The sequence below is a fragment of the Columba livia genome, chromosome 14 (genome assembly GCF_036013475.1).
Source record: "Columba livia isolate bColLiv1 breed racing homer chromosome 14, bColLiv1.pat.W.v2, whole genome shotgun sequence".
Classification (NCBI taxonomy): domain Eukaryota; kingdom Metazoa; phylum Chordata; class Aves; order Columbiformes; family Columbidae; genus Columba; species Columba livia.
Window position 1 is genome coordinate 7361678 of NC_088615.1, and position 24426 is coordinate 7386103.

The window sequence follows — 24426 nt, forward strand, 5'->3', positions numbered from 1 at the left end:
CCGGGCATGGCACCATGTGCTTACAGGGGGCACGTCTCTCCCTGCTCCCTTTCCGTCACATCCTTTGCAAACTCGTTGTTATGGTGACAGCTCCAGAAAGAAAATGTTTTTGAGGATCTTTCAGATTTTTTAACAAAGATATAGCAACTTTAATTCTTCTCCTTAAAGGAGATGGTTATCTCACTCAATGGCAACTGAATTTCTTTAGTTTTGTTTCTGGTGACCACTTTGGTAATGCTCAGGCTCCAGATTTCACTGCGTGACAGTATGAAAGGGGAAAGGCAGAGCCAAGTGCAAAGAGCTGCTTTTAAATCCTGCTGAGGTTATAGGAGGTGGCTGAGCTGCAGCAGTTGTGAGTCTCAGTTCTCCAGAATAAGTGAGATTTTGGAGCACATCTGCATCTTTCTATGATAGCAGAGCCCAAGGAAAGTAGCAAGGGACAAGGTTTTTGCCCAGTGACCTGTGCTTTGCAGAAAATGCTGCACTGAGAGATTTTGTTCTTTTTGCAGGGTCTTCTACAGAAACACCCCCTGACTTTTGAGGGTAGATGAATCCTCTCCATCTGCACTGAATAGACTGAAGATTTTCACATGTGACATTTGGGGGTGCTGCAGAAAACTGGGGTCTGTGGGCATCTTTAATGCAAGTAATAAACACAGCAAACAGCCTCAGACCAGCCAGGTGAAAGCAATCTGAGGATGTGACGTGGCCACAGGGCTGGATTTCACAGTTACTGTGTCCTGACCAGGGAATATGGATGATAACCCACAAAAGACTCAAGCAGCTTGAGCAGCCAAGCCTATCCAGCCTGGTTTTGTAGACTGAGCTCATGAAGACCATTCCCACATCCCCACCGTACAGAGCTGAGGTCAGAAACCTCAAAAAAAAAAAAAAAATCCACATACTTGAGGCCCTGCAGAGGCAGCTTGGCACACCTGTGAAAGCTTTGCAGCATCACCATGAACCGCGCATCCAAGTGCAGCAGAGGAGCATCACAGCGCATCCTTCACCTGGGGAGCAGGTAACGGGCTGGCTGGGGAGACAAATCATGACGCATCGTGGGGAAGGCTGAGAGATCAAAGCTGTTTTGACCAAGCCCTGTGCTCTGTGTGTAATATCAGTGGTTTCATGCATCACTCACAATGAACAGGCAAACAAGCAGCAGCCAGAAATGTTAATATTTGCAGAAATCTCCTGGTTTTGGTGCCTGGGTGTGGGGATCTGAAGGAGGCTGGTGGAATGCAAACGTGGATTCCTGGCTGCCTGCGTGGATGGCATGGGGAATCTCACATCCCCGTGTGTCAGACCACCTGGCAGCGCGGCTCGTGATGGGTTACACGAGGAGTCCTGGGGAGGGAGACAGTGCTGAGAAGTTCAGCAGCCATGTGGATCTGATCACTAGGAAATGAGCTATTTGAGCATCCCTGAGAAAAACAAAAGCCATGATTAAAGCAGTGTTGCTCCTCCTGAGCCTGCTCCAGGACCTGTTTCCTATAGGGAATCACCAATGGGCTGTGGGTTAAACCCTCTCACAACGCTGGTGCCCCCAGAGCCATGCAGCACTCACAGAACCCCAGTCCCATTGTGCAAACTCCCTTGTAGTAGGAGCTGGATTTGTCCAAGCTGGTCCCCAACCCTTCTCCAAAAGCTCCTGCACACAAGAGGTACAAGGTGACACAAACCTTTAGACCACTGGCCTTACTTGACCTGGGTCCTTTCATGTTTGAGTTGGTTTCAACCTGCTCAACACCTCTCACCATCTCCACCTGGTTCTCATCTGAACCGTGCTTGCTGGTTCACAGGAGTACTTGAGGCCAGCTGGATGCTTTCTGAGCACGAGGCTTTGGCCTCAGCAAAACAGCACTGTCATTTGGGCCTGGGAAGAAAATATTGGCAAATAATGGCATACCCTTTGGTCACCCTCCTCCTCCAGTTATTTATGCGAAGATATCATATCTCAGAGCATTGCTTCATTTCCTGCTCACTTTTCTAACCAAGACTTTTAAATCATGTCCCTGCAGCTGAGGTCATGGAGGGATGTGTAATGTTCATTAACGGTGATCCAGCCGTTACCTTGATTCACCTCACCCCTTCTTCTTTCACTTTTTTCCTTTCTGTTTGCTATCTTCCCTTCCCATTTCTTCCTGCCTTCTGGTCTCAGTGCAGGAGAGAGCAGGCAGGAGCCCACCGAAGTAGAGTCTCCTGGGCTGCAAGATGCTTTTGTGGATGTCAGGACATTTTCACCATGCTCCCACCCCATCAGGGATGCCATGGGCAGTGGGTAGGGCTCCAGGCTGCCCCATCCTCACCCCCCATGGAGCCCTTCCCCTGAGGCTTGTCTGGGGCAGCATGTGGAAAAGACCAGGTTTACTTCAGCTCAGTGCCTGAAATGTAGAAATAAGGACTGCTGAAGCGTTCCAGGGCAAGGACAGAGGATACGACTGACAGGACTAATAGCACTGATAAGTCTTTTGACTGTGTTTAAAACAAACTCCCACACATGGGCTTTCAAACCCCAGAGGGCAGCTGAGCTGGGAACTGCCAAGTGCTGCTGCTCTTTGTTCCCTTACAGCCACACCAAAACCACCATCTCGGACAGATGTCCATGTGTGGAGGACCCTCTGCCTCCAGGTTTCCAGTCTGCAGGGAAGGGGCTGGTGGGTGCAGGGGGGCCCAGACCAGAGTCACCCACAGAGAGGCTGCCCAGCACCTCCCTGTTGCGGGACCCCAGTGCTTCAGCCCCAATTTACCCCTCTGCCCCACAACCAGGCACCCCTCAGGCAGAGCTGTGGGGGACAGGAGGATCGAGAGGAATCGAGTCCTCAGAACAAAGGGGAAAAGGGAAATCAAAATGCAAAGCTCCTCAAGCCCTGTTGAGCTTTTCTGTCTGTGTTTGGAGAGCCGACACAAGGGACTGATACTGCGGATCAGCAGTTTCTGCCCCCTCCACTTGTGTATCACTGGGAGCCCAGTGAAACCCTCCCGACCACCACGCTCCCCTTTTCATCCCCCTCTTTCTGTAAGGCCAAACCATGCCTCTGACACCCGTCTCCAAGAATATGTGATTACTGCAGGGGGTGGAGAACCACCAAGAGGTTTGGAGCCAATCCATGAGCTTTCATCCAGACCCTTCCCGATCCACATTATCCTTCATTTCCCCAGTGCATAATCAGGCTCTCCAAAACACGGCGTTCTCAGGTCCCAGCCCAGAGCTTGGAGCCTCCCAAGAGGAACATGCTAAAAAAAGAAAGAAAAACATTAGATTGCCAACTGAAGCGAGTGCTGAAAGGAGGGAGATGCCAGGAGCACTTAAACAAGAATTCGAGACCAGGAGACGCTCGGGCGTGTGTTTTCAATCCGCAGATGGGAGATGTGTTCATTGGGAAATGGCTGCCACTCGCTGTTAGCTTGAGACCTCGTAGCTGATGTCCCAGAAAGTTAAATGGCCATGACAAGGACATCCCTGCTTGTATTAGAACTCTCTGCTGGGATTGATGGATTTGTGCAGTGCATGGCAAAATGGTGCTGCTCCTCCTTTGGCTCCCAAACCTGCGTTTGCAGCTCAAACCTGCAAAGATGGAGATAAGTAATTTTTCATGGTCCTGTTGGCAGCAAGGAGAGTTACTAGGGAGAGTATCATTTGCTGGAGAAAACTGAGTCAAGACACCAGTGGCCCTGGACTCCCTTGGGTGCCACCCAGGTGACAGTGCCGTGTCCTGGCACAGAGCATCACTCCTGTGAGAGCAGCATCCCGCAGCCCCGTGCCAGCCCCAGAGGCAGCGTGTCCGCTGGTGCAGCCCCAGCCCAGCGCTGCAGCAGGGGATGCTCCTGCTGCTCACACTGCACAGAGCGCACAGGACCAGGGTCCCGCTGCGACTAAGGGGAGCTGACTGGGGAGCTCACCATCAGCTGATCAATCCCAAATTCTGCTGTGTAAGGGTGAAGCTTCAGTTATCTGGCTATAGAGGGACTCACCTTCTGCAAACAACAGGCCTGCAGCTGCCTCCACATGCACGGAGGTGCTGGCTGGGAGATGTCATCTCCCTGGGCTCTGTCACCAGCCCTGTGGGGAGGGATGATCTCTCCAAACACAGCACAGATGCTGATTCGCAAGGACATCTCCCAGCACTGATAGCTTGAGCTGCTGGGGGAACATAACCTTCCACAGCACATTCCAGATCTCTACTGAAAAGCAATTATTTGTGCTTTTACCTCTGTGCGGAGCCACACCAGTAATGGACCATGGCGCTGCACCCTGGCTCACACCGCGCTGCGCATCCTGGGCTGGGCATCTTGTCTGCTGCTATGTGTGTGTCTATGCATAGTCTATAATTGCCTCCTGGAGAAACGGTGGCAAAGCCAGGAGATCAGAGGCTGGATACAGATGATGAAGCTATTTCCCTCTCGAAAGGATGCACCGAGGCAGATGATTCATCTCCCAACCAAAATCTGCCAGTTCAAAGGCAGCTATTTCTCGGGGATTGCTGGTGCGTGGCACAAGGATGACACGTAACAGCAGCCGCTGTGCCACTGCGCGGGTGCTCCCCACTGCACAGCGGCTGCTGCACGGCCTGGCACCCACCACTGCTCCCGGCAACCCCGGCCCCTTCGCACAGGGAGATCCAGCCGACTGGGAGCACAAAACTCTGTAATTGTGGGGAATGAGGTTTTGCTGCATTAAGTCACAGCTAAGTGGAGATTGTTCGTTTATTCCCAGATCCCTGTGTCAGCCCTCGGTCCTGGTGCCACCGTCCTAGTGACATTCCCAGGACAATTGCACTGAGTTGTGCAGTGGAGAGGGGAAAAGGGCAGCAACAGGAGCAGGTTCAGCTTGTCGGAAACGCTTCCTGCCCAGCGAGTGCTTCTTGTCCCCAGTGCCTGGCGAGGGCAGGGGCAGAGCACCCCTGTCCCACTGCCACCACGGGAACTAGAGCAGGAGGGTGCAGAAAAGAGGAGGGCAGTAGTTGGACAGTGCCGGGCACATTGCTCTTTTGCAGGGATGCTCTAACAGTGGTTAGGAGGTAGATGGGCTGTGCAACTCTTGCTTGTCCCTGTGCCTCCCCTCCTGTCAGTTTTATTTGCTTTATAATCCAGTATTGCAAGCTCTTGCAATTTTTCCCACATGTTCACCAGTGTTTGCGACTTCCCACGATGTCCCAGGGTCCATCAGGTGACCACATAAGGATGAAAATCCTTCTTTCTTCTGCTAACAACCCTGCAGCCCTTGTGATGAACTGGACAAAACCTGAAGCTCTGACCCTGAAGCATTGGTTTGATTTGCTCCCTGAAGGTGTGGTGACCCAGAGAGCTGGCTCGGTTCCTGCAAGCATCAGACCTCTGGTGAAGGAAAACTGGGGAAGAGCGAGGAACGTATTTCACTGGGCACACTCCCGGGCTGCCGTTGCTGAATGCAGCAGCGGGCCAGTGCAGAGCCGAGCACTACAGGGACGGTGCCGTGCAATGCCGTGCAGTGCAAGGTAGCGCAATGTCATGCAATGCTGTGCAGCGCGGTGCCGTGCAGTGCCATGCCATGCAATGCAGTGCACAGCTGTGCAGTGCCGTGCAATTCAACGCAATTCCACTCAATTCCACGCAGCTCCACGCAGCTCCACGCGCCCCGCAGCACGCGCCCCCCACGGGCCGCGCGAGAAGCCCCCCCAAGCGCCTGCGCCCGCGCACACGTGACCCCATCACATGCCGGAGCCCCGCCCAGCCCCCCGGCTGCAGCTTCCCTCCAATGAGCGGACGGGCAGGCCGTGTATCCACGCGACGATTGGTCGAGGCGTGCGTCAGTCCGAGGGCGGGGCGGAGCTCACAGCCGGGAGGCCCCGAGCGGCGCGGTGTGTGTCTGGTGGGGTGGGGGCGGTAGGGGGGGGGATCGAGGTGGCCGTCGGGACCCCCGGGGTGGCCGGGGCTGTGCCCTGGGGTGCGCGGTGCAGGTCCGGGGGCGCGGCTCAAGGCTCGGGCTCGGGGGTTGCAGCGTGCTCTCCCCAGCGCGGGGCTGGGGCCCCTTGCAGCCGGGGGGCTGCAGCGCACGGTGCCGCCGGGCCCTGGGGTTCAGCCCAAGGCTCCCCGGGCTGTGGGGCGGCCGTTTTCTGCCCTGGGGCCCTGTCAGGGACATGCGGCCGGGCCCTGTTGGACACTGACTAGTTTTGCTGAAGCGATGTGAAACAGAAAGTTGTTTGCAAAGGGAGTGACCCTTTGCTGGAGCTTCACCGCGGTTCCCAGCGCTTGGGGTTTTCCAGGGCTGGCACCTGGGCAGCTCCTGTGCCGCCTGCCCGCGCTCTCGTAACCAGACCGTGCCCTGGAGCGCCCAGCAGAGCCGGTGTGAGGAGGGGTAGAGGTCTGCCCCAGCCGGGAGGGGAAGGGCCTTGGCCATGGGGATGGGGGTGGCAGGAAGCTCAGTGTGGGACCTGTGTGCCAGCAGGGATGGCCGGCAGGAGCCAGGACCGGAGCCTGCGGGAGGAGCTGACATGTGCCATCTGCTGCGACCTCTTCAGGGAGCCCGTCATGCTGGACTGCATGCACCACTTCTGCAAGGCCTGCATCCAGGGCTACTGGGACAGCGGCACCCGCGTCCCCTCCTGCCCCCAGTGCCGCCGCGAGTTCCCTGGCCGGGCGTTCCGCACCCACTACCTGCTGTCAGGGCTGGTGGAGAAGGTGCGGCGCTGCAGCTCTCAGGAGCACCGGCAAAAGATGCAGGTGAGGGGCTTCTGGCTGGAGGAGAAAGAGATGGGAGCTGTGTGAGCCCTGTGCAGCCAGCGCAAGCCCAGCACCCACTCCTCCCGCCGCCCTGCGTGTGCTTCACCTGGCCCCCCTGCAATGGCATCTGTGTCTCTTCCTGATTCATTCCTCTCCCTGTTTCCTTCCAGGTGTCTGCCTTTTGCACGCTCTCTTTTCTGGCATTTGTTTCCCCACACAACCAGGAGCGAGGGCTGCTTGTGCTCTGCGTGAGGTGCCAGGCCACGCACAAGGCAGTTAACAGCATGCAGGGGTTAAACCTTCTGCAAAGATACACCGGGCTGGAGATCCCAGTCTCAAAAATAGATTGGTTTCATTTTGCGCACACAAATATAGTTCTCAAGCCTGTGCATCGGGTGCATTCTTCTCCTTACTGCCTTTATAAGAAATCCTGTTGCAGCCACCCTCTAATGCTGGCCTCAGGAACTGGGGTTGCTCCTGCATCACAGCAGAATAGTGCAATGGTTTCCTCACCTTCTTTTCCTCATTCCTGCAGAAGCACCTGGAAGATGCTTTGCAAGCTCGTCAAAAGGAGATGGAGAACTTCTTACAGAGGAAGCATGCGGTGCAGGAAGATATCTGTGGCCTGACGGTAATGCCCTGTGATAGCCACCTTTTGTACAGCATCAGGGTTGATATTCATAAAGGATCTGTGTATCACTTCAGCTCAGATTTAGCTCAGCTTCCTGTAAAAATCTAGACTAATGGCTATGTAGGGATCTGAACAAACTCCTCCACATGTGTGCCAAAGCCCATCGCTACTGAATATTCAGTGGGTGTTTTGATAGGGGCATTGGGCACTTCTTTATGCAGTGTTTACAGGGTGTGTTGATGCAGCAGAGCTGGGACAGGGTGAGTGGCAAGAGCTGCCAGCTGAGGAGCCTGTTCTGGCCCCACAGCACTGTCACTTTGGGAGAGGGTTAATTCGTGGAAGCTCTGGAGGGGTGGCAGCAAAGCTGCAGGAGCTGGGTGAGCAGCAGTGTTGGTGCTGCAGGGAGCAGTGGCTTTGTCACTAGGGCTGTGTCTGGACTCACTGTGAAGCTCTGGGATGATCTGAGGAGCCCGAGTGCTCTTGAGTGGCAGCACTGCCTGCTAGTCACTGAATGAAGCAAGAACAGCCACAGGCTGACTACGCTTCCTTCTTGAGTGACGTAGAAGTATTAAAAGCCAAGGAAGGCTTTAAGGAAAACACAAGTAGTTCAGAGGTGAGACAAAACTGATGGGAGCCTGCCTTCTGACCGGTGTTTCTGATCCCCCCTGCCTCTGCTGCCAGATTTGGAATAGAATTTTGAGCTTAATGAAAAAGAGTTAGCAAATACGCACATGCATCTGATGTCCCATTGCAGTGGAAGAACTGACTAAGAGGTGTTTCAAGAGCACAGGAGTGAACTGCTAGTCTGAAGGAGGAGGCTGTGCACATTCTCTGTGGTTGTGGTGTGTCAGCACCTGCTAGAGACGAGGGGGCTGGGGTGACGTGCTGGCTGGTGAAGCTTCAGATGGACTCTGGGGGAGATGAGTTTCCTGCTGGTACAAAGGGATGTGCGTTTCAGGAAGCGCTTCTCAAGAAAACAAGGAGGGCCAAGGTTGTGCTTTGATATTAAAAGCTTAAAGACTGAGAAAATAAAACGTCATTGGCTGTTTCTTGTAAACAGGCAGGACAGCAGTGAGGGCACCACAAGGTTGGCTGGCCGACCAAACAACTGGAAAAAAGTGACCTCTGAAAAGAGCTGAATGGGATTTTATCAGCCTTAAGTAAAGAGATAAGTTTGTGCAGCTGCCCCATCTCTCCCATACAAACAGGAACCCTGAGAGACGGAGGCATCAAAGAAAAAGAGCAAGTTACCAGTGTCAGGCAGCTCTGCCTGGGGTCTGGCACAATGTGAAATAAATCCTGACTAACCTGAACAGCTCAGTCTGCGGCTCCAGAAAAGTACAAGAGCTCCAGTCATGCACACAAGCAAATTCCTGGTGGTGTGGGAGAGGACTGTGGGCTCCTTCTGTGACTGTGCAGGGATTTCTAGTTAAGGTGACCAAGCCATCAGTAGAGCTTCCCCCCTGTGCCCCCCCCACTTTGGCTCTGCTGCCTTGAAAGTTGTCCTTGTGTCCTGTTCTCCATACAAAAAATTGTGAGTATGTCTGAGACTCTCCAGTTGCCAGAGCTCTGTAAGCAGAGTAATGGGCCCAGCCATCCTGTGCACCTACTTGTGTGTTTTAACTGCTAGACTCATCTTCTGCCTTTTCCTTTTGCTCAGAAAGTGTCTGGGGAGCTGAACTTAAAGATCCAGGCAGAGTTTGCCCGCCTTCATCAGATCCTGGAAGAGGAGGAGAGAGCTGTGCTGGCAGAGCTGGGCGAAAAGGAAGAGCAGTCGCTGGCACGGCTGCACGGGGACGTCCTCCGGCTGGAGGAGGGGATGTCGGTGCTCCAGAGGGACATGGAGCGCATAGAGCAGACCCTGGGCAAGATGGAAGAAGTGTCGTTGCTGGAGGTGAGCATCCTTGGCTGACCCTGGAAGCAGACTGAGGGATGTTTCATCATGTGGGATGGGGAGGGTCCTAAATGACAGCACCAGACTATACCTGGAAGTCACTCTTACTGCCAGCGCTGTGGATTATCTACACTTGGAGTCTGGAGGCTTTAGCCACAAGGGTTGTGGTGGGTCTCAGAGCCTTCCTCCTCTGCAGCCCTTGTGAAATTGCCTTGGCTGCGGTCCCCAGGCAGCTTCCCCCAGGGTGGGGGTTCCTGGCAGGTTGGTTTCCTGTCTCAATGCTTCGTGACAGCAGGAGGCAGGACAGGGAGCTTATTTGTGCAGCTGCATGAATTACAGATAGTGACTGCTAATTCTCTCTGCTCCTCACTGCAGGTGGAGAGCCTGGATATCAGGTATGTGTCTGGCATGAAAGGAGTTGATTCCCTTTTCAGGAGCTTATCTCTGTCCCTGGCTGGGACCACGTGGGAGAGGGATCTTACCTCAAGTTTTAAAAGCATGACAAATGGCTCAGTGAGCTGCTGGTGCTGTGAGAGGTGTGGGCTGGTCCCCAGCACGTGTTGGATGCTGTCCCCAGGGAGCACATGTGTCGAGATGGCTGGGCTGCAAGAGCAGGTGGAGGAGACGTGCTAGTTTGGGAGGGATGCAAGAGTCATGCGTACTGCAAGCAGGAGCAAGGCTGATGCCACAGACTTTGGGTGCTTTGTCTTCTCCCTGCCCTTTCTTGGCTTCTTGCAACTTACGGGCCTACAAAACTGACCCTGAGGTGCTGGTTTGTCTGAGTCTGCGAGTAGCTGAGGGCCAGAACTGCCACAGGGGAGCATGTCCCCGTCCCCTGCCTCCCTGGGGGCTGCAGTGGGGTGCAGGCCTGGCCTGTTCACCCATGGGGGGAGTCCTGTTGGGGTGTGCTGGGTGCTGCTCTGCCATGAGTCACTGCTCTGTGAACAGTGCCGCTGGATCTGTCTCATTCCGCAACACCTCTGTCCCGAGCTGCTTACACTGGGGGTAGCACCACATCAGTGGGAGCAAGCAGCCATTGGAGAGATTTACCAAATCCATCGCATGCAGCAGTGTGCTGCAGTCCTGACCGTGCTCTTCCCGCGCTGCTGTCTCTGCCCCAGGCCCTTGGTGCGTGTTGAGACCCAGCCTGCCTTCAACCTGGAGCACTACAGGGACAGCCACAGCGGCCCCTTGCAGTACATCTTCTGGAGACGGATGCTGCGGTCCATCTGTCCCGGTGAGCAGATCTGTGTGAGGGATGGATGTGCTGGATGGTGGCCGGGAATGCTCTGCAGAGGGAAGATACAACCAGTAAAATGCCGTGCTCGGTATCTCCACAGCTCCTGCCCCACTCACCTTCGACCCTGAGTCAGCCCACCCCAACTTGGTCTTCTCCAGAGACCTGACGGCAGTGACGGAGAGGAATCGAGCCCAGCCTGTCCCCAGCAGCCCCCGGCGCTTCCTTCAGTGTGTCAACGTCCTGAGCGCGCAGACCTTCAACAGCGGCCGGCACTACTGGGAGGTCTGGGTGGGCAGGAAAACCAAGTGGGACCTGGGGGTGGCCGCTGAGTCTGTGGACCGGGCAGCGAAGGTCAAGCTGTGCCCGGAGAACGGCTACTGGACGCTTCGCCTGCGGAACAGGACGGAGTACTGGGCCACCACCACCCCATGGGTGCGCCTGACTCCTCGCCGCCCGCCTTGGAAAGTCGGGGTCTTGCTGGACTGCCAGGAGGGCACTGTCACCTTCTTTGATGCTGGGGACATGTCCCACCTCTTCACCTTCCACCAGGTCTCTGCAGAGAGATACTGCCCCTTCTTTAGCACCTGCTTCAGTGACGGGAGGGTCAACGTGGAGCCCATGCGCCTCTGCCACCTGGCCCTGTGAGGGGTGGGGGAAGCGGGGTGCATTGGGATACCTGTCCCTCCCTCAGGGGGCTCCCTGGGTCTGTGCTGGAGGCCAGTTCTGCACATGTGGACCTGGTGGGTATTGGAGGGACTGTTCTGGTTTCAGTTTTGGGAGGGAGGAGGGGGATGAATCTCTTCCCAGCTCCCATCTGCCCTCTTTTCTCTGTCCCATGGGCTGTGGTCCCTGCACTACATTGCCGGAGGTGCCTGGCACCCCTTGAAGAGCAGCCTTCCACGGCTGAGTATTGCATGGTTCCGTGACCACAGTGGAGGTGGCTGTGGGCTCTTTGCACCTCCTGTTCCTCCTTGTTCCCACCCATACACCCTGTGGAGGAGGACAGCTGACCCGGAGCACCATCAGGTGCTTCTTGACACTTGACTCTGTCTCCCCACAGTGGGCTTTCTCTGCTCAGATTGCTTCTTGGGGACAGGCTCTGCGCCCAGGCCAGCGGCAGAGGGAGCTCGGTGCACGGCTTGGGACCCACCGCAGCCCAGGGACTGCAGCGCTGTCTCCCCTATGCTTAATCACCATTAAAGCTCATTAGAAAGACCACTGCCTGCTGGACCTGCTCATGGCTTGTGGGCTGGGTGGCATCTACTGTGCTGGGGTGTAGCACAGCCTGGGGGCACAGAGCAGCCCTCCCAACCCCTGCTCAAGCCCTGGCTGCCTTCTCCCTGCGCTTTAACTCAGCCCGTCCCTTGGAGTGTTCCCTACACATCTTGCTGTGGCTCTTGGGCTTTTGCAGTTTACCCCCGTGTCAGGCTGTTTGGCAACAAGGTGAGGCTGAGGGGGATTGTCTTGAGCCACCTTGTGGGTTTTAAGATTCAGTCTCCTCTGCCCTGCTTGGCTCTTAAGGATTTGTGTATGTGAAAAATGCCAAGTCCTGTTTCTGGACAATTTCACGAAAGCTTTGGCAGCCTGTGCTGCCAGAAGCAGGCAGTGCCAGCACAGCTCTTTGTCCATTAGCCCCCTGGCAGCACCCTCCCTGCAGGAGGGCAGCTTGGGGCTCCTGGGGGACCAAATGGAGTGGATTAGGCTGCTGTGGGTCATGCCGAGGGTGCTGGCAACATTCCCCAGCTTGCTTGGCCTCACTTTTGAGCCCGGAGGTGCCGGGGTGGGTTGGGGCTGGGCTGGTGGGGGCCATGGGTGGGAGGGAGGATGGCAGTGCTGGGGTGGATGGGATCGTTGTGTTTATTCCACTCAAATCCACTCCAGGGTCAAGGCAGAGGCTGGAGCTACCCTGATCTTGCGTAGCCCCCGGTGCTGGCTGGAACCTGTGTATTCCATCTACGGAGGCCCAGCTTTCTGGGCCTTGGAAAGGGCCAGGCACAAGGGCTTTCCAGCTGCCACAGCGGGGCACAGGGACACTTACAAAGCAAGTCCTTTGCTGGTCACACCCCTGCACAGTGGGGACAGGACCGGGCACCTTGTCCTCCCACGGGTCCATGAAGGATGTTCCCCCTTAGGGTGTCAGCACCACTGCAGCATGCCAGAGCTGGGCTTTGCTTTAGCACCCAGATTTGGGGTTGTGAAATGCCTGTGCCAGTGTAGGAGAGGACTTTGTGATCAGCCGGAGGGGAGGATGGTCCCCAGTTGGGCTTTAGCTGGTGAGTTCTGCCCCCTCCCTGCTGAGCCCCTGGGCCGGACTTGGCCTCCTCAGCCGGCTCCAGCCATGTCCTCTCGCTGCGCCCCAGCCTCCCTGAAATAAAGAGTGCGGTAAAAAGAGCTGTTGGCTTGGAAATGCTGCTGTGAGCAGGGCTGTAACCCCCTGCCAGGGCTGGCAGCCTCTGAGGGAAGGTCAGGCTGGTTTGATCACAGCGGGGGGCGCTGAAACCCATCGCCTCCCCGACCTGCCCTGAAACCACAGGCAAATAAGGCTGGGCAGCAGCAGGCAGCTGTCCCCGAGGTGTGATGGGGAGCGGATCTGCCAGGTGCTGGCACGCAGTGAGCACAGCCAAGCTCCAGCACTGCCGTGTGCCGCGGGGGCCGCTGCAGCGGCACGGGCTGCTGGCGTTTTGCTGCCACGCGTGCCAGTGCCATTGCCACCACCTCCTACACCTTCTCCTTGCCAGAGGCAGAGCTGGAGAGTGGTGAAATCTGCTTATCCCAAATCCCTAGGCTGAGCAAGCTTGCGAGGAAGCGCGTCCTTCCTCCTCCTCACCAGGCTGTGTGGGGTGGCTGTGGCGTGCCGTTCCCAGGCAGAGCCATAATTTGGGGTATAGTGTCCTCGCCTGGCCCTGTCTGCGGGAAGGGCTGTGGCAGGAAGGCTGGGGCAGCAGAGCCCCTGCCGGCAGCATGTATGGCAGCTCCTGCGAGTGGGGAAAAAGTTGCTCCGAGCTGCTGTACATGCAGCATTAGGTGGGCAAGGAAATACCACTGCTGTTAAATGCTGTCTGGAAAACGCATTTCACTGATAAATGCAGACTAGAAGCCACAGGCATGGTGTGATTGCAGTGACCAACTGGGCCTGGCCCTGGGTTCGGGCAGGAGGGGACAGGGATGAGAGAGCTGGCACCATGGGGGCAAAGCACCCATCTCTGGTCCAGCACCCAGGCTCTACCATCACAGGGCTGCTCTCGCCACCTGCTCCCAGGCTGTATTTTCCTTGCAGGTTACCTTGTCATTTTATCCCTGGGTGTTCTCAGAACCACCCCAGTGCGCTTTTCCCATAGTGTGCCTGGGGCTGCGCAGTGTCCAACTGCTCCTGCCCTGCGCCCCTGCTGCAACGTGTCTGTGTCTTTTTTCTGTGCTTTGGGGAAGCCTTTGTTTCCTCGGGTCCCCCCACGTGCTGGAAGAGGGACAAGATTATAAAATAAGATCTTTTTGTTTCCCAGGGCGGAAACAATGGAAAGGTCCCATCAGTCCCACAGTCACCCTGTGTTTGTGATGGAAAATTCCCCGTCGTTGTGGGGCGAGTCCTCCCCAGTGTCCTGCCGTTAGATGGCAGCATGGACAGGCTGGTCCCGGCCACCACCCCCTGCACAGTGCCACATTTGGACTGCAATGGATGGATGATGCCAAGTTCCCTTGATTTTTGGGGTGCCAGGGGATCCCATTGCCCACAACGCCAGACCAGACCCTCTGCTCTTCTCGCACTCAGCCTCTCCAGGCAGCCCTCGGGCTGTGCTTTTTGTCCAGCATCTCAGCAGTGCGGTGTGGTTCATCCCTCCATCACTGTTGGCATCTCACCGCCTCACCTCTCATCTCAGGTGTGTGATGACCCTGGATGCTCACAGTGGTCCCCAGCACGGGTACACTGCCATGGCGGGGAGCCCCACAGCTGCCCCATCTCTGCTCATGGCCCCGGCACAACCTCAGCTCCTTGTGGCACTGTGCCGTTCTGCCCCTCTGTGCGGTCCCCAGCTCTGCCTCATCACCCTATCACCATGGCAAGTTTTAAAATTCTCCCTCCAGAATGTTGCAGGGGTTTGAGCACCCACCAGGGATGGAAGGACACCATCGCTTTCTGTTCCTTCTGCATCGAGGATGGAGGTGGTCCAAGATGAGTGTGCTGAAGAGCGATGCATCTGGCACTTTCATGGTTAAAAGCTCACTAATTGGGCCCAAGGGAGCTGAGTAAAATAACTTACATGGCTTTGAGCCCCACTGCCGGCTCTGAGAGGGGCAGGGTGATTTCTTCCACGGGTTTGGCAATGAGACCACTTGAGCTCACAAGAAGTTTTCATGTCTTTTCGAAGCCATGAGCACATGGTTCTCGTTCAAGCTCGCTCTTCACTGTCTGCCAGCATGCATAATTAATAAACCCCCGGGGTGCAGCGTGGGGCTGTGTTAATTTATCTGTTCAGCGCCCCTCGGGTGCGCAGGCAGCCAGCCGGGGCTGTGCTCACCGAGCCGCCACTCTCCCCAAGCTTTGCCACCACCTCCATCTGCAGCGCCTTCACAGTCATTTGGCACCGAGCAGGAGCTGCTGTTGCTGGCAGTGGCAGCGGTGTGGGGGCAGCACCACTGGCACACGTGGAGTGGCACTGGCACCGTCCTGCTGCCAGCGTTGCAGTCATGTGTGTCAGTTTTGGTGTACACCTGCCAGAGCAGGGGGTGTGCCACATGTAACGATACTTGGGGGCAATGTGGCTGCTTCATGCTGCTGGCAGTGTGCATGGGTGGAAGGCATGAGTGGGGGCTCCAAGTGCTCCTCTAAATGAGTAGGGGTGCAAACGGGTGCACACAGGAGTGAAGAAGTGCATGTGCTTTTTTGCGTGCCTGGGGCATGCAGGAGGAGCGGGGCTGCAGGGAGTACATGCAGGACTGTGTGCCTGAGTGTGTGCATACAGGTGTGAGGTATGGCTTGGAAGGGCATGCAGGCATGAAGGCACATGTGCAGGCAGATGTGAGATGTCCATGTACAAATGAGGTGTGTGCACAGCGGTGTGAGAGGGTATTTGTGTGCATTCCCTCTCGTCCCAGAGGTCGGGCGGTGCACCCAGGGCATTTGCACACAGGGGTGATGTGCATGCACGCAGATGTGATTGGAAGGTACAGAACTGCACGCAGGCATGCAGGGTGTGTGCTCACATGAGTGTGCGCACAGGTGTGGGGGTGCTTGTGCGTGCGTGGGGCAGGGATGATGCACACGCACGCACACAGGTGGGGGACACCCTTGCACCCAGCTGCCGGGATGATGCACACCATGCACGCAGGTGCGGGACACCCACGTAGGTGCGGGGGTGCAGACAGACACCCCACCGGTGCCCCGAGCCGCAGGTGCGCCCCCCCGCCCCGCCCGCCGCCCCGCCCCGGCCCGGCCCGCCCCGCCCCGCCGCCCGCCCGGCGCCCCGCGGGTTCGGCGAAGGGCGGCGGGCGGCCCGAGGAAAAGGAAGCGGCCCCGGTGCTCCCCGCCCGCCGCCGCAGCTGGGGCGCGGCGGGAGCAGAGCTCGGGAGCGGGGCGTTCCGCTCCGCATCGCTCCGCGCCGCCCCGCACGGACCTGCCCGCAGCCCCGGAGATGAAGAGAGTTTGCACCCTGTCCCTCTGGCTCTGGCTCGGCTTTGTCTCGGAGGCAGGTGAGCGTTGCGTTGCGGGCTGCCCGCTCTGCCGCCCGCCCCGCACCTGCGGGCGCGCTGGGGATGGGGCTGCTCCGGCGGGACGGACCGGGCGCTGCCGCCCGCATGACCCTGCGATCCCGCACTGGCCGCCGCGTTGTCCCTCATCCCGGACAGGGACGTGCCGTGTCCCGGCACTCCACGCTTCGGGGTCCCCCATCCCCGACGGGGACCGGCGCTCCGCGGCCCGAGGTCCCCTATCCCCGACGGGGACCGACACAGCCCGTCGCGGCATCCGCCAAGACCGGCACAGTCTGCCCTGGGCTCCTCTATGCCCGACGGGGACACGCCGTGGTGTCCACCCGGGTGTCCCCGACGGCTGTGACAGTGTCCGTGCAACGAGAGGACAGGACGGGAGGACCCTGCTGCCGTCCCTGTGGGGTCCGGGGCCGCGGAGGTAAGGCCGTGGGGAGCCCACAGCGTGCCCATGTCACGAGTGTGCTTGCTGCAAGCCAGGAGAAACAGCGCTGGGCTCTTGCAGGAGGAATTTCTCTGGGCAGGGAAGTGCCTGCCTGGGAGGGACAGATTGAAGGCCGGCTCGCTGCTCTGTTTATTTATTTTTTCATGCAGACAGTCATTAATTTGTGAGTGCCGGGCAGTGCGCTGGGGAGGAAGGCATGAGGAGGCAGTGGTCCCTGCGATGCTGTCCAGCCTGCCTCTCCCAGCCAGTCGCTGGTAGCTCTGGTCTGCCTGGGAAGTCACCCAAAGCAGGTCCTGGTGAAACGGCTTTTCCTCTCCGTGGTGTTTCTGGGGCAAAAGGGTGTTGGGCAGAGAATCAAACCCCTTGGCCATGTCTTGGGTCAGGTGGATGAGGGGCCATGGCAGAGATGGGGCTGCAATGCGCTTCCAGAGAGCAGAGACCGCGGGGCAGAGCAGAGCTGGGTGGGTGCTGCTAGGGTGGTGGGAATGGGGCACCGGCCCCACCAACTTCCCCCAGGGAAGCTCCTGCTTGCACAGGTAAAGCATTTACAGCCCAGATCAGAGCGAGACTGACAGAAAGTTAGTAGCGCTGGAAGCTCGCAATGTGGGGAGATGAATTTTGGGAGCATAAATAGAATTTTCTGTAGCCTCAGCTCAGTGACTCACTGTCATCGGCAGCATTTGCTGCCTTCGTTGAAGTGAGCTCACAGGAGGGCTGCAGGTCTGTCCACTGAGGTGCAGTATGAACAGCATCACCGGCAGCAACACTGTCAATCCACTCTGCCCAAAATGCTGCTGATGGGGCCCTAGTGCTGTGGGGCTGAAGGACCCACTGGGCTGCCAGAGCTCAGGGGGAGCTCCGGGAGACAGAGCAGAAAGTGACCTGCTGCCGGTGGCATCGCAGCGGGAGCTACAGCTGTTCAAAGCTCTCTTGTTAGCAATTTGCAAAGCATCATGTAGCTGTTCTTGGGTTCTTTCATCTCCTGGAGGTGCGGGGAGCTGTGCCTGGGAGGCTGTGGCCAGCGCGGCTGCGTGATGTGTGGGTCTCGTCAGTGCAGGGCTGGGCTGAGCTTTGAAGCTCTCCAGCATTGCCTGATTAGCGCAGCGATGAAGGGCAATGTGGAGCTCATCTGGGGGATCGTACCCTGGTGATTTGCTTCCTCTTCTTCCATTCTACCTGAGACCAATTTATCCATGCGTAAAGGACCCGCAAATTCCTCATTAACTATAATGCCAACTGTGTGTAAATGTTTGCTCCCCTTGGAAGCAGGAATGGGGGCGTGAGGCTGTTCTACCTGGGAAGGGTGAAATACTCATCTCAGGATCATGAAAGGTCTGTTCTGGCTCTGCATCCTGCTTGTTCTGCACCTGGTTCAATGTGTCAGCACTAAGAGGGGATGCCGTGTGTAAGAGCACACAGGCTCTCCCTGTGTCCCAGCTCCACAGTGCTCCCAGGGTGGAGTTGGGGAGCTGTCCTTTGCAGGCTGTGAGATGAGGGGAGAAGGTGGAGATTCATCCCCAGCATCCCACGCCAACTCGATTTAACCCTTTTTGGGTGGTGACAAGAACATGTGCTCCCTGAGCCACCACACTCCGGGCGCAGAGCAGCACTGACTGCCCCACAGCCAAATAATCCCCTTGGGGACTCCAGCTTGCTGCTTTCAAGAGCACATGCACTCTGTGTGAGGGAAGGGTCTGTGCTTGTGTAGGACCTGAGCCGATTACGTTGGCTGCCGCTGCCTGCCCTCCTCTAAGATCAGACAGACCTCCCCGGCCGGGTGCTTGAACAGCCCCATGCTGACCATGCCAGCAGCAACATTCGCCTCTGCAGCTGGGGAACTGAAGCAGTTGCTTTATTGCAAGTAATAAATGTGGCCCAATTCAGCAACACCCTTTCATGCAAACGCCTGCGAGTGCACAACAAACCCCATTCTGGCTTAACCCAGTCACTTGTTAGTGATGAGGTAGAGCCAGGGCCCCCGAGGAGGAGGTAGGCGATGGGAGGGATGCAGCCCATGGTCCCTGGGGGCTGCCAGGGAGCAGGCAGCCATGGCCCTTGTGCCCAACTGTCTGCCTGGGGACGATTTCACATCAATGGGCTGCAACTACCACCCCGGGATTCGGCTTGGGCACGCAAGCCCGTGGCTTACTGCCTGCACAAACAGTTTGTTGCTAAGCTCAATTTGACGTGTCGTTCGGGGGGACGCTCCCCCAGCAGCACAATGTCCCTGGCCAGCATGGGCCGGGCGGGAGGGGGTTTCCTCCAGCATGTCCCCCCCCACACTCCACTGCCTTTTTCCAGCGGGCTTGCTCCATGTGGGATCGCTGTCCCCAGGGTGTCCCTTGGCCCCGCGTTGATGCGGTGTTTTCCAGGGCAGGCGTGGGAAGGGCAGGTGCTCCCAATCGGGAACCGGCTGTTCCCAGCGTCCCAGGGCAGTTCCTGGGGAGCGAAAGGGAGAGCAGGATCCCACGGGAACAGCGGCAGGAGGGGACTGCGGCCAGGCAGCAGTTTCTCTGATGCTGTACAGGGCATCTGTGGAGCAGAGGAGATTGCTTTGCAGAGTGGCTGCTGAGATGAAGTTAGGTCTTGATGGGCCTCCGGGTCTGCCCAGCTCTCAGCAGCTCTGGGGAGCACTATGGGCCTTGGAGACAGTGCCCATCTCACCCACCTTCTCCCCAACCACTTAAGCAGGTGCAGCAGAAGCGTTTCCAAATGATCGTGGCATCTTTGTGTTCAGCCTGCTGGACTGCAACAGCCCCAAGCAATGTGGGCAGGGTAGGGGGCTCACTCTTTTGGGTAGAGTCTGTGTATTTAAACCCAGTGATGGGGGAAAGCTGTAGTAAGCCCGAGGTGGTGGGAATCCCGAGGGGTCCCACAGGTGTCGGGGGAAGCAGAAAGCCCTGTGACGGCCGAACGCCGCAGGCTGCGCTGGGACGGGGAGCTGCAGCGGAGGAGCAGCGGTTGTGGTGGTTTCCGTGTGAGGAATGACTAAACGTCGCAGGGCTCTTCCGCTGGGGAAGACGGACTGGGGCATTGTGACCAAGGGCTGCAAAATCACAGCTCGCCTGGAAAAGGCAGTTCCTGGCGGGTTCCCGTGCTGGGAGGATGCGGAGCATGGCAGGGGCTGTGGATTGTTGCACGCTACTGTGCAGTGGTGGAGCTCATCACCACAGGGCCTTGTGGGTGTCAGACCTTTGCCTGGGTCCAAAGGCAACTGTGCATGGAAAAATATGTGGGTCTGCAAAGAAAAAATCCACAGGTGGTTAGTTAAAGCTGAAGGTCCCCTTTCCCACCACAGACTGTGAGCCAGAGCTGCTCAGCACCATGTTTCACCTTGACCTGCCCCAGGCAGCTCCTGCCAATCTCTCCCCAGGCAAGGGGCAGCAGGTAGCCAGGCACATGGCCCTGAGAGGGTCCCATGCCAGCTGGGTGCCGTGGTGGGGGACGGCAACCTGTCTGGTGTGTGCCAATGTCTGCTGGGGGGGCCAGAGGTGAGCCTTGCCCTGGGCCAGAGCTGGAATTATCTTTTGTCCTTCATTAGGAAAAGAAATACTACTGCAGCTGCACTGGCATCTAGTGACTAGTTAAATTAATTCCAGGGTTTTTATTGCTGCTGGCTATCCCAGACCTTTGTTTCTTGTTTCATGTTGTTAAAAGTGAGGGTTAGCCTGGTCCCAGGGGGGCTTTTTCTCTCTGTTCAAAACAGTTGTGATGTTTTCAGCACACAGTATTATTGCCCATCTGTGGTGCCTCATTATTAACGCAAAATAGTGGCAGTGGAGGTGGCTTGTGGTCAACTTGGCAAGGAGGTGTGAGGCCTTGAGCCCAGCGTGACCACTTGTTTTGTTGAGTGGCCACGGGCAAATCGCTCCATCTCTAGGTGCAAGTTCAGCAAAAGGAGGGCGAAAACCTGGCCCCAAGGCAGCCGGTGGCAACACTCCCACTAAGTTTTATACGCTGAGGATATTAAGCTGGGAGTCTCTCCTGGAGTGATTTCCCTGCTGAGGTAGCAGAAACAGGTTTCAGCCAGTGACTTGTACTTCACCTTACAACTTATCCCAAGTGTGAACTGTTTTTCTTGCTGCTTTTCTGCCCCTTTCTTCCAGGGTGAGGATCTCCAGCGCAGGCTTTGCGGGCCAAGCCTGGAGGTGCCGTGGGACAGATGTCATGGGCTAATGAGGGAGGATTGGTTTCGGAGGTCAGGAAAATAGTGCAAACTGGGGAAGCAGAGAACAGGGTGGTGGGGAAAGGCAGGAGCTGTGGTCTCCTCTTCTCTGAGCATGTAAGAACCTGGCAGTTGCCGTTCCCCTGCTCTGCTTCTGTGCAGTGAAAGGCAGCAAGGACCCTGGGGCTATTCCCAGGAAGGACCAAGATAAAGGGCTGAGTAGGTTGCTGACGCTCTTGGTCTTTATCCCCCATTACTGATGGGCAGAGCTCTGGAGCAAGCAGAGAGAAAAAGGAGGTAAGATTTTACCTGCCTGCAGCAGCCAGTCCGCTGTTGGTGACAACTCTCAGCAGAGTCTGGAAAAGCCCAGATCCAGTTGCAGAGGGCTTAGTGAGAGGATAAGCTCAACCCTGCTCCCTAGTCTCAGCGCATGCAGAGTGGGAAGTGCTCAGAGTAGCTCAGTGATGCTTTTGGGACCCGTTGCTGTCCTGCGAGGTGCAGCCACTCACCGGCGTGCGGGCACAGAGGGGTTAAGCCTTCTCCTGGCTGCAGCTCCACTCATCTGGGTGAACGCCAGCTGGTGCACTGAGTCCTCCAGCCTTGCTCTGCGGTGCTGGTGCCAGTGGCACAGCAGCCATGTGCCATCCCACCACGGTGTCCCTGCATGGCATGGCAAAGCCACCCACCTGGGCAGGCTTCAGAGGCTGGGGCAGCCCCCTGGGGAAGGGCTAAGCGAAGACAAGCGGTGCCAATGCCAGGCTGGGTGTCCAGGTTCTCCCTTGGCGAAGGTCAGCGGTGGTTCATGGGAAAGGAAAAATTGGCAGCTGGGCCGGATGTCCCTGCATTTCCCCTCTTCCTGCAGCCGCCTGAACGACGTTCCTTATTTAGCTTTCCTGACGGACAGGAGGAATCTGATGGCGGAAACTGTCACTGCCTGATAACAGCTCAGGGACCCCTTTATGATGGGCGGCATGGCAGGGAACGGAGCAGCGCTCCTCTTTGCTGGGAGGGGATTGCCAGGCAGCTGGGGCTGCCCTTTGCACCGGCTTTTCAGGGGCGACCACGGGTAGGGCGGGAATAGCACTGGCAGCCCTTCCCTTTGTGCTGGTTTGTGTACAAATGCCCTCGGTACTATTTAAAAGACTCCTAAGGCCAAGAAACTATGGCATATATATATATATATATATATATTACACTAGCACTTTTTTCTTACTTTTGGTGAGGCATGTGAGCTGGTGGAAAGGGCCGTGGATGGGGAGCAGGGAGGCATGGAGCAAAGCTGCCCTGCCGAGGCTTGAGACCAGGCGAGGTTTCCACTCGCTGGCAGTGAGGACGCGAAGGGCAGCCTGGTCTGGGATGCATCAGCAGGAGCTGGGAGTGATGACCAGTGCACACAGCAGTACTGGCACTGACTCCCATACCAGGATGCTCTGACGGAGCAGATAAACGCTGCAAAAGGGATGTTATTTCATGGTTTATTGTCCCCAGCTTTCTCTCCATAGTAGATGGCATCTTGCTAGTGTCTGAGCCATTCTCATATATGTGCCTATGGTGACCAGCCCCAAAACCACAAAAGGTCCTGAAATACAGCTTATATTTCAATATATCCATTGATTTTTATCTTGCATCTGTGGAGGCCACCAGGCTGCTCCCATGCCAATAAGAGCATTGTTTCCATGGCAATTAATGTATTTTAAAAGGGCAGAATGTACGGCGAGACTGTATTTTTCAAAGAGCAAGCCCTAAGCAAGGCAGCCCTTACTGCTGGACACTCAGTTTTCCTCTGTGCAATGCACTATGCTTTACATTGGGATGCAAAGGCTGTGCTACAGCCTCACAGCCCTGAGATCACCGGTCCTCTGCTGCTCAGAGAATCTTGTGTTCCCTGGGCTGGTTAGGGCTGTGTGCTCCAAGGTGCGTGTCCAACCGTGTCAGTTTTGTCTGAGCGATATTAAAACTCTCCCTGCAAGACTGAAGACCTCAGCAGGAACTCTCATGGGTTGTTTCTGTGCTCTCTGAGCAATCTGCTGTACAACCAGGTCACCTACCTCAGTATCCGTGAGCTGCAGGATTGGGGTTTAGGTCATCAAGCTATGCTGGTAGCTCAGGACCAAAAGCTTCTCATTTCAGCTAAGTTCGAACTCCTTTGTGTTTGCTTTCTGTCATAAAGCAGCAGAGGCAGGGAGACTGGTAAGAAGGGAATTGCTGTATTTGTGTTTATTTACTGCTCTATCAGTGCCATAGGTGTGTGCTGAACTGGTGGACATGGCAAGGAAGTGGGAGTTCCTGCCCCAAACCTCAGTGCACGTTTCAAATGACCATGCTGGGGTTTGGGTACCCATGGGGGATAACAGGGTTTGGTGTCCTCCTGGCTATTCGGAGACAGGAAAAACAGGAAAATTCATATTGCAAGTTATTTGTTTAAAATTATGTGTTTCTTATGGTGTCACTTCCTAGTGTGACACACAGTCACCATTGCAGCGAGGTGAATTAACTTCCTGCTGTACCTTCCTGGGCAGGAGTCATCTCGCCCAGTCCCCATCACACAGAACTTTAGTGTACAGCATAAAGCACCTGCTCTATGGTCAGCAGGGGCAGAAAGGCTTTTTTGGAGACACTCCATCCCATCCTCAAAGAGATGCCGAAAGAGTTGCCTTTGGGGAGGTCCCCAAGTGATGGCAGAGACAGCTCCCAACCCACGCAGTGTCTGCACCTGTACATGTCCCCAGGGCTGACAATGCCCCTCTGACAGGTTGCATTTCACCCCCCAATCCATCCTCTTCCTCACTGGTCACCCTGGCTCCCTCTGTCATGGCAGCTGTGTCAGGGGACAGGCACAGTCCTGCAGAGGGTAAAATGAAAGAACAGCATCAACCAAAACAACTGATGGCCCCAGTCTCAGGAGACGTGGCCAGGAGGAGGCTGGGAGGCAGTGGGATCATGTGGAATGAGCAGCAGACAAAGGAAGGAAGTTTTTATTACTGGGCCAAATCCTGAAGTCCTTCAGTTGTATTTAGGCAAATGTCTCAATGACTTCAGTGGAGACTGGTCTGAGGAAAGAGAGAAAAAAGGGCTTCAGCATCTGGCCCCTGGGTAATTGTGTCATGTGAGCAGCTTATAAAGAGTTTCCAAGCTCGTGATGGCTTTCCTGAGCAGTCAGCACGGGCCAGTGAGCAGCACACACGGCAGCCAGGCCTCCTACCTGGGTCACCAGCCCCTTCCTTCCAGGTGATGCAAAGCACCCGTCCCACCAGTGGGTTCACCATTCTGGCTGCTGTCAGAGCTTCATGGAGCTTGGCAGACCCCACAGTGCCCGCCAGGTTCACCAAGTTGGGTAGTGGTTCCACAAGTTTGTGAAGGTCTGTCTGCGTGTTCATGAGACCCAGGAGACCCACAGGGGGTTTTGGGGTGCTCCGTCAGCTGCTTGAGTTACAGAGGTACATGGACCCTTCATGCAGCAAAGAAGTCTATAAAATATTTGCTGGTTTCATGTATTCCTCCCAAAAAGCTACAGAAAGCACAAGGCTGCATCGCAGAGCCTGGAAAACGCTCCATCATTTTCCCCATGTGTGAAAGGTCCCCGTTGGCTGGGGGATGTGTGTACATGTGTGCACAGACACACACGTGTGTGCTGACAGTCAGGCTCAGC

General features: G+C 56.5%; 2 protein-coding genes across 7 annotated transcripts in view; both read left to right on the plus strand.

Annotated features, from left to right (window-relative positions):
- Positions 1–5790: 5790 nt before the first annotated feature.
- Positions 5791–11683, plus strand: LOC102097332 (zinc-binding protein A33). The gene is made up of 7 exons (XM_065029785.1): positions 5791–5840; positions 6428–6702; positions 7238–7333; positions 8994–9227; positions 9603–9622; positions 10349–10464; positions 10568–11683. The coding sequence occupies exons 2-7, from the start codon at positions 6430–6432 to the stop codon at positions 11110–11112; spliced, it is 1284 nt and encodes a 427-aa protein (XP_064885857.1). The 5' UTR covers positions 5791–5840; positions 6428–6429; the 3' UTR covers positions 11113–11683.
- A 4232-nt stretch (positions 11684–15915) lies between these two features.
- Positions 15916–24426, plus strand: part of FLT4 (fms related receptor tyrosine kinase 4) — a 58291-nt gene continuing 49780 nt past the window's right edge. For 4 of the 6 annotated variants that reach the window (XM_065029790.1, XM_065029787.1, XM_065029789.1 and 1 more), the window contains exon 1: positions 15950–16152. In XM_065029790.1, coding sequence (XP_064885862.1) covers positions 16095–16152 — 58 coding nt within the window. In that variant the 5' untranslated portion in view covers positions 15950–16094. Of the gene's footprint in view, positions 16153–24426 lie in introns of all 6 variants that reach the window. The other 2 variants (XM_065029792.1, XM_065029791.1) reach the window with 2 other exon arrangements.

Bases quoted from the DNA above. Each gene is read 5' to 3' on its own strand.
- LOC102097332 (XM_065029785.1), top strand. From the start codon at position 6,430: ATGGCCGGCAGGAGCCAGGACCGGAGCCTGCGGGAGGAGCTGACATGT. The intron at 6,703-7,237 runs GTGAGGGGCTTC...TCATTCCTGCAG, and splicing joins AGCACCGGCAAAAGATGCAG to AAGCACCTGGAAGATGCTTT. The intron at 9,623-10,348 runs GTATGTGTCTGG...TCTCTGCCCCAG, and splicing joins GTGGAGAGCCTGGATATCAG to GCCCTTGGTGCGTGTTGAGA.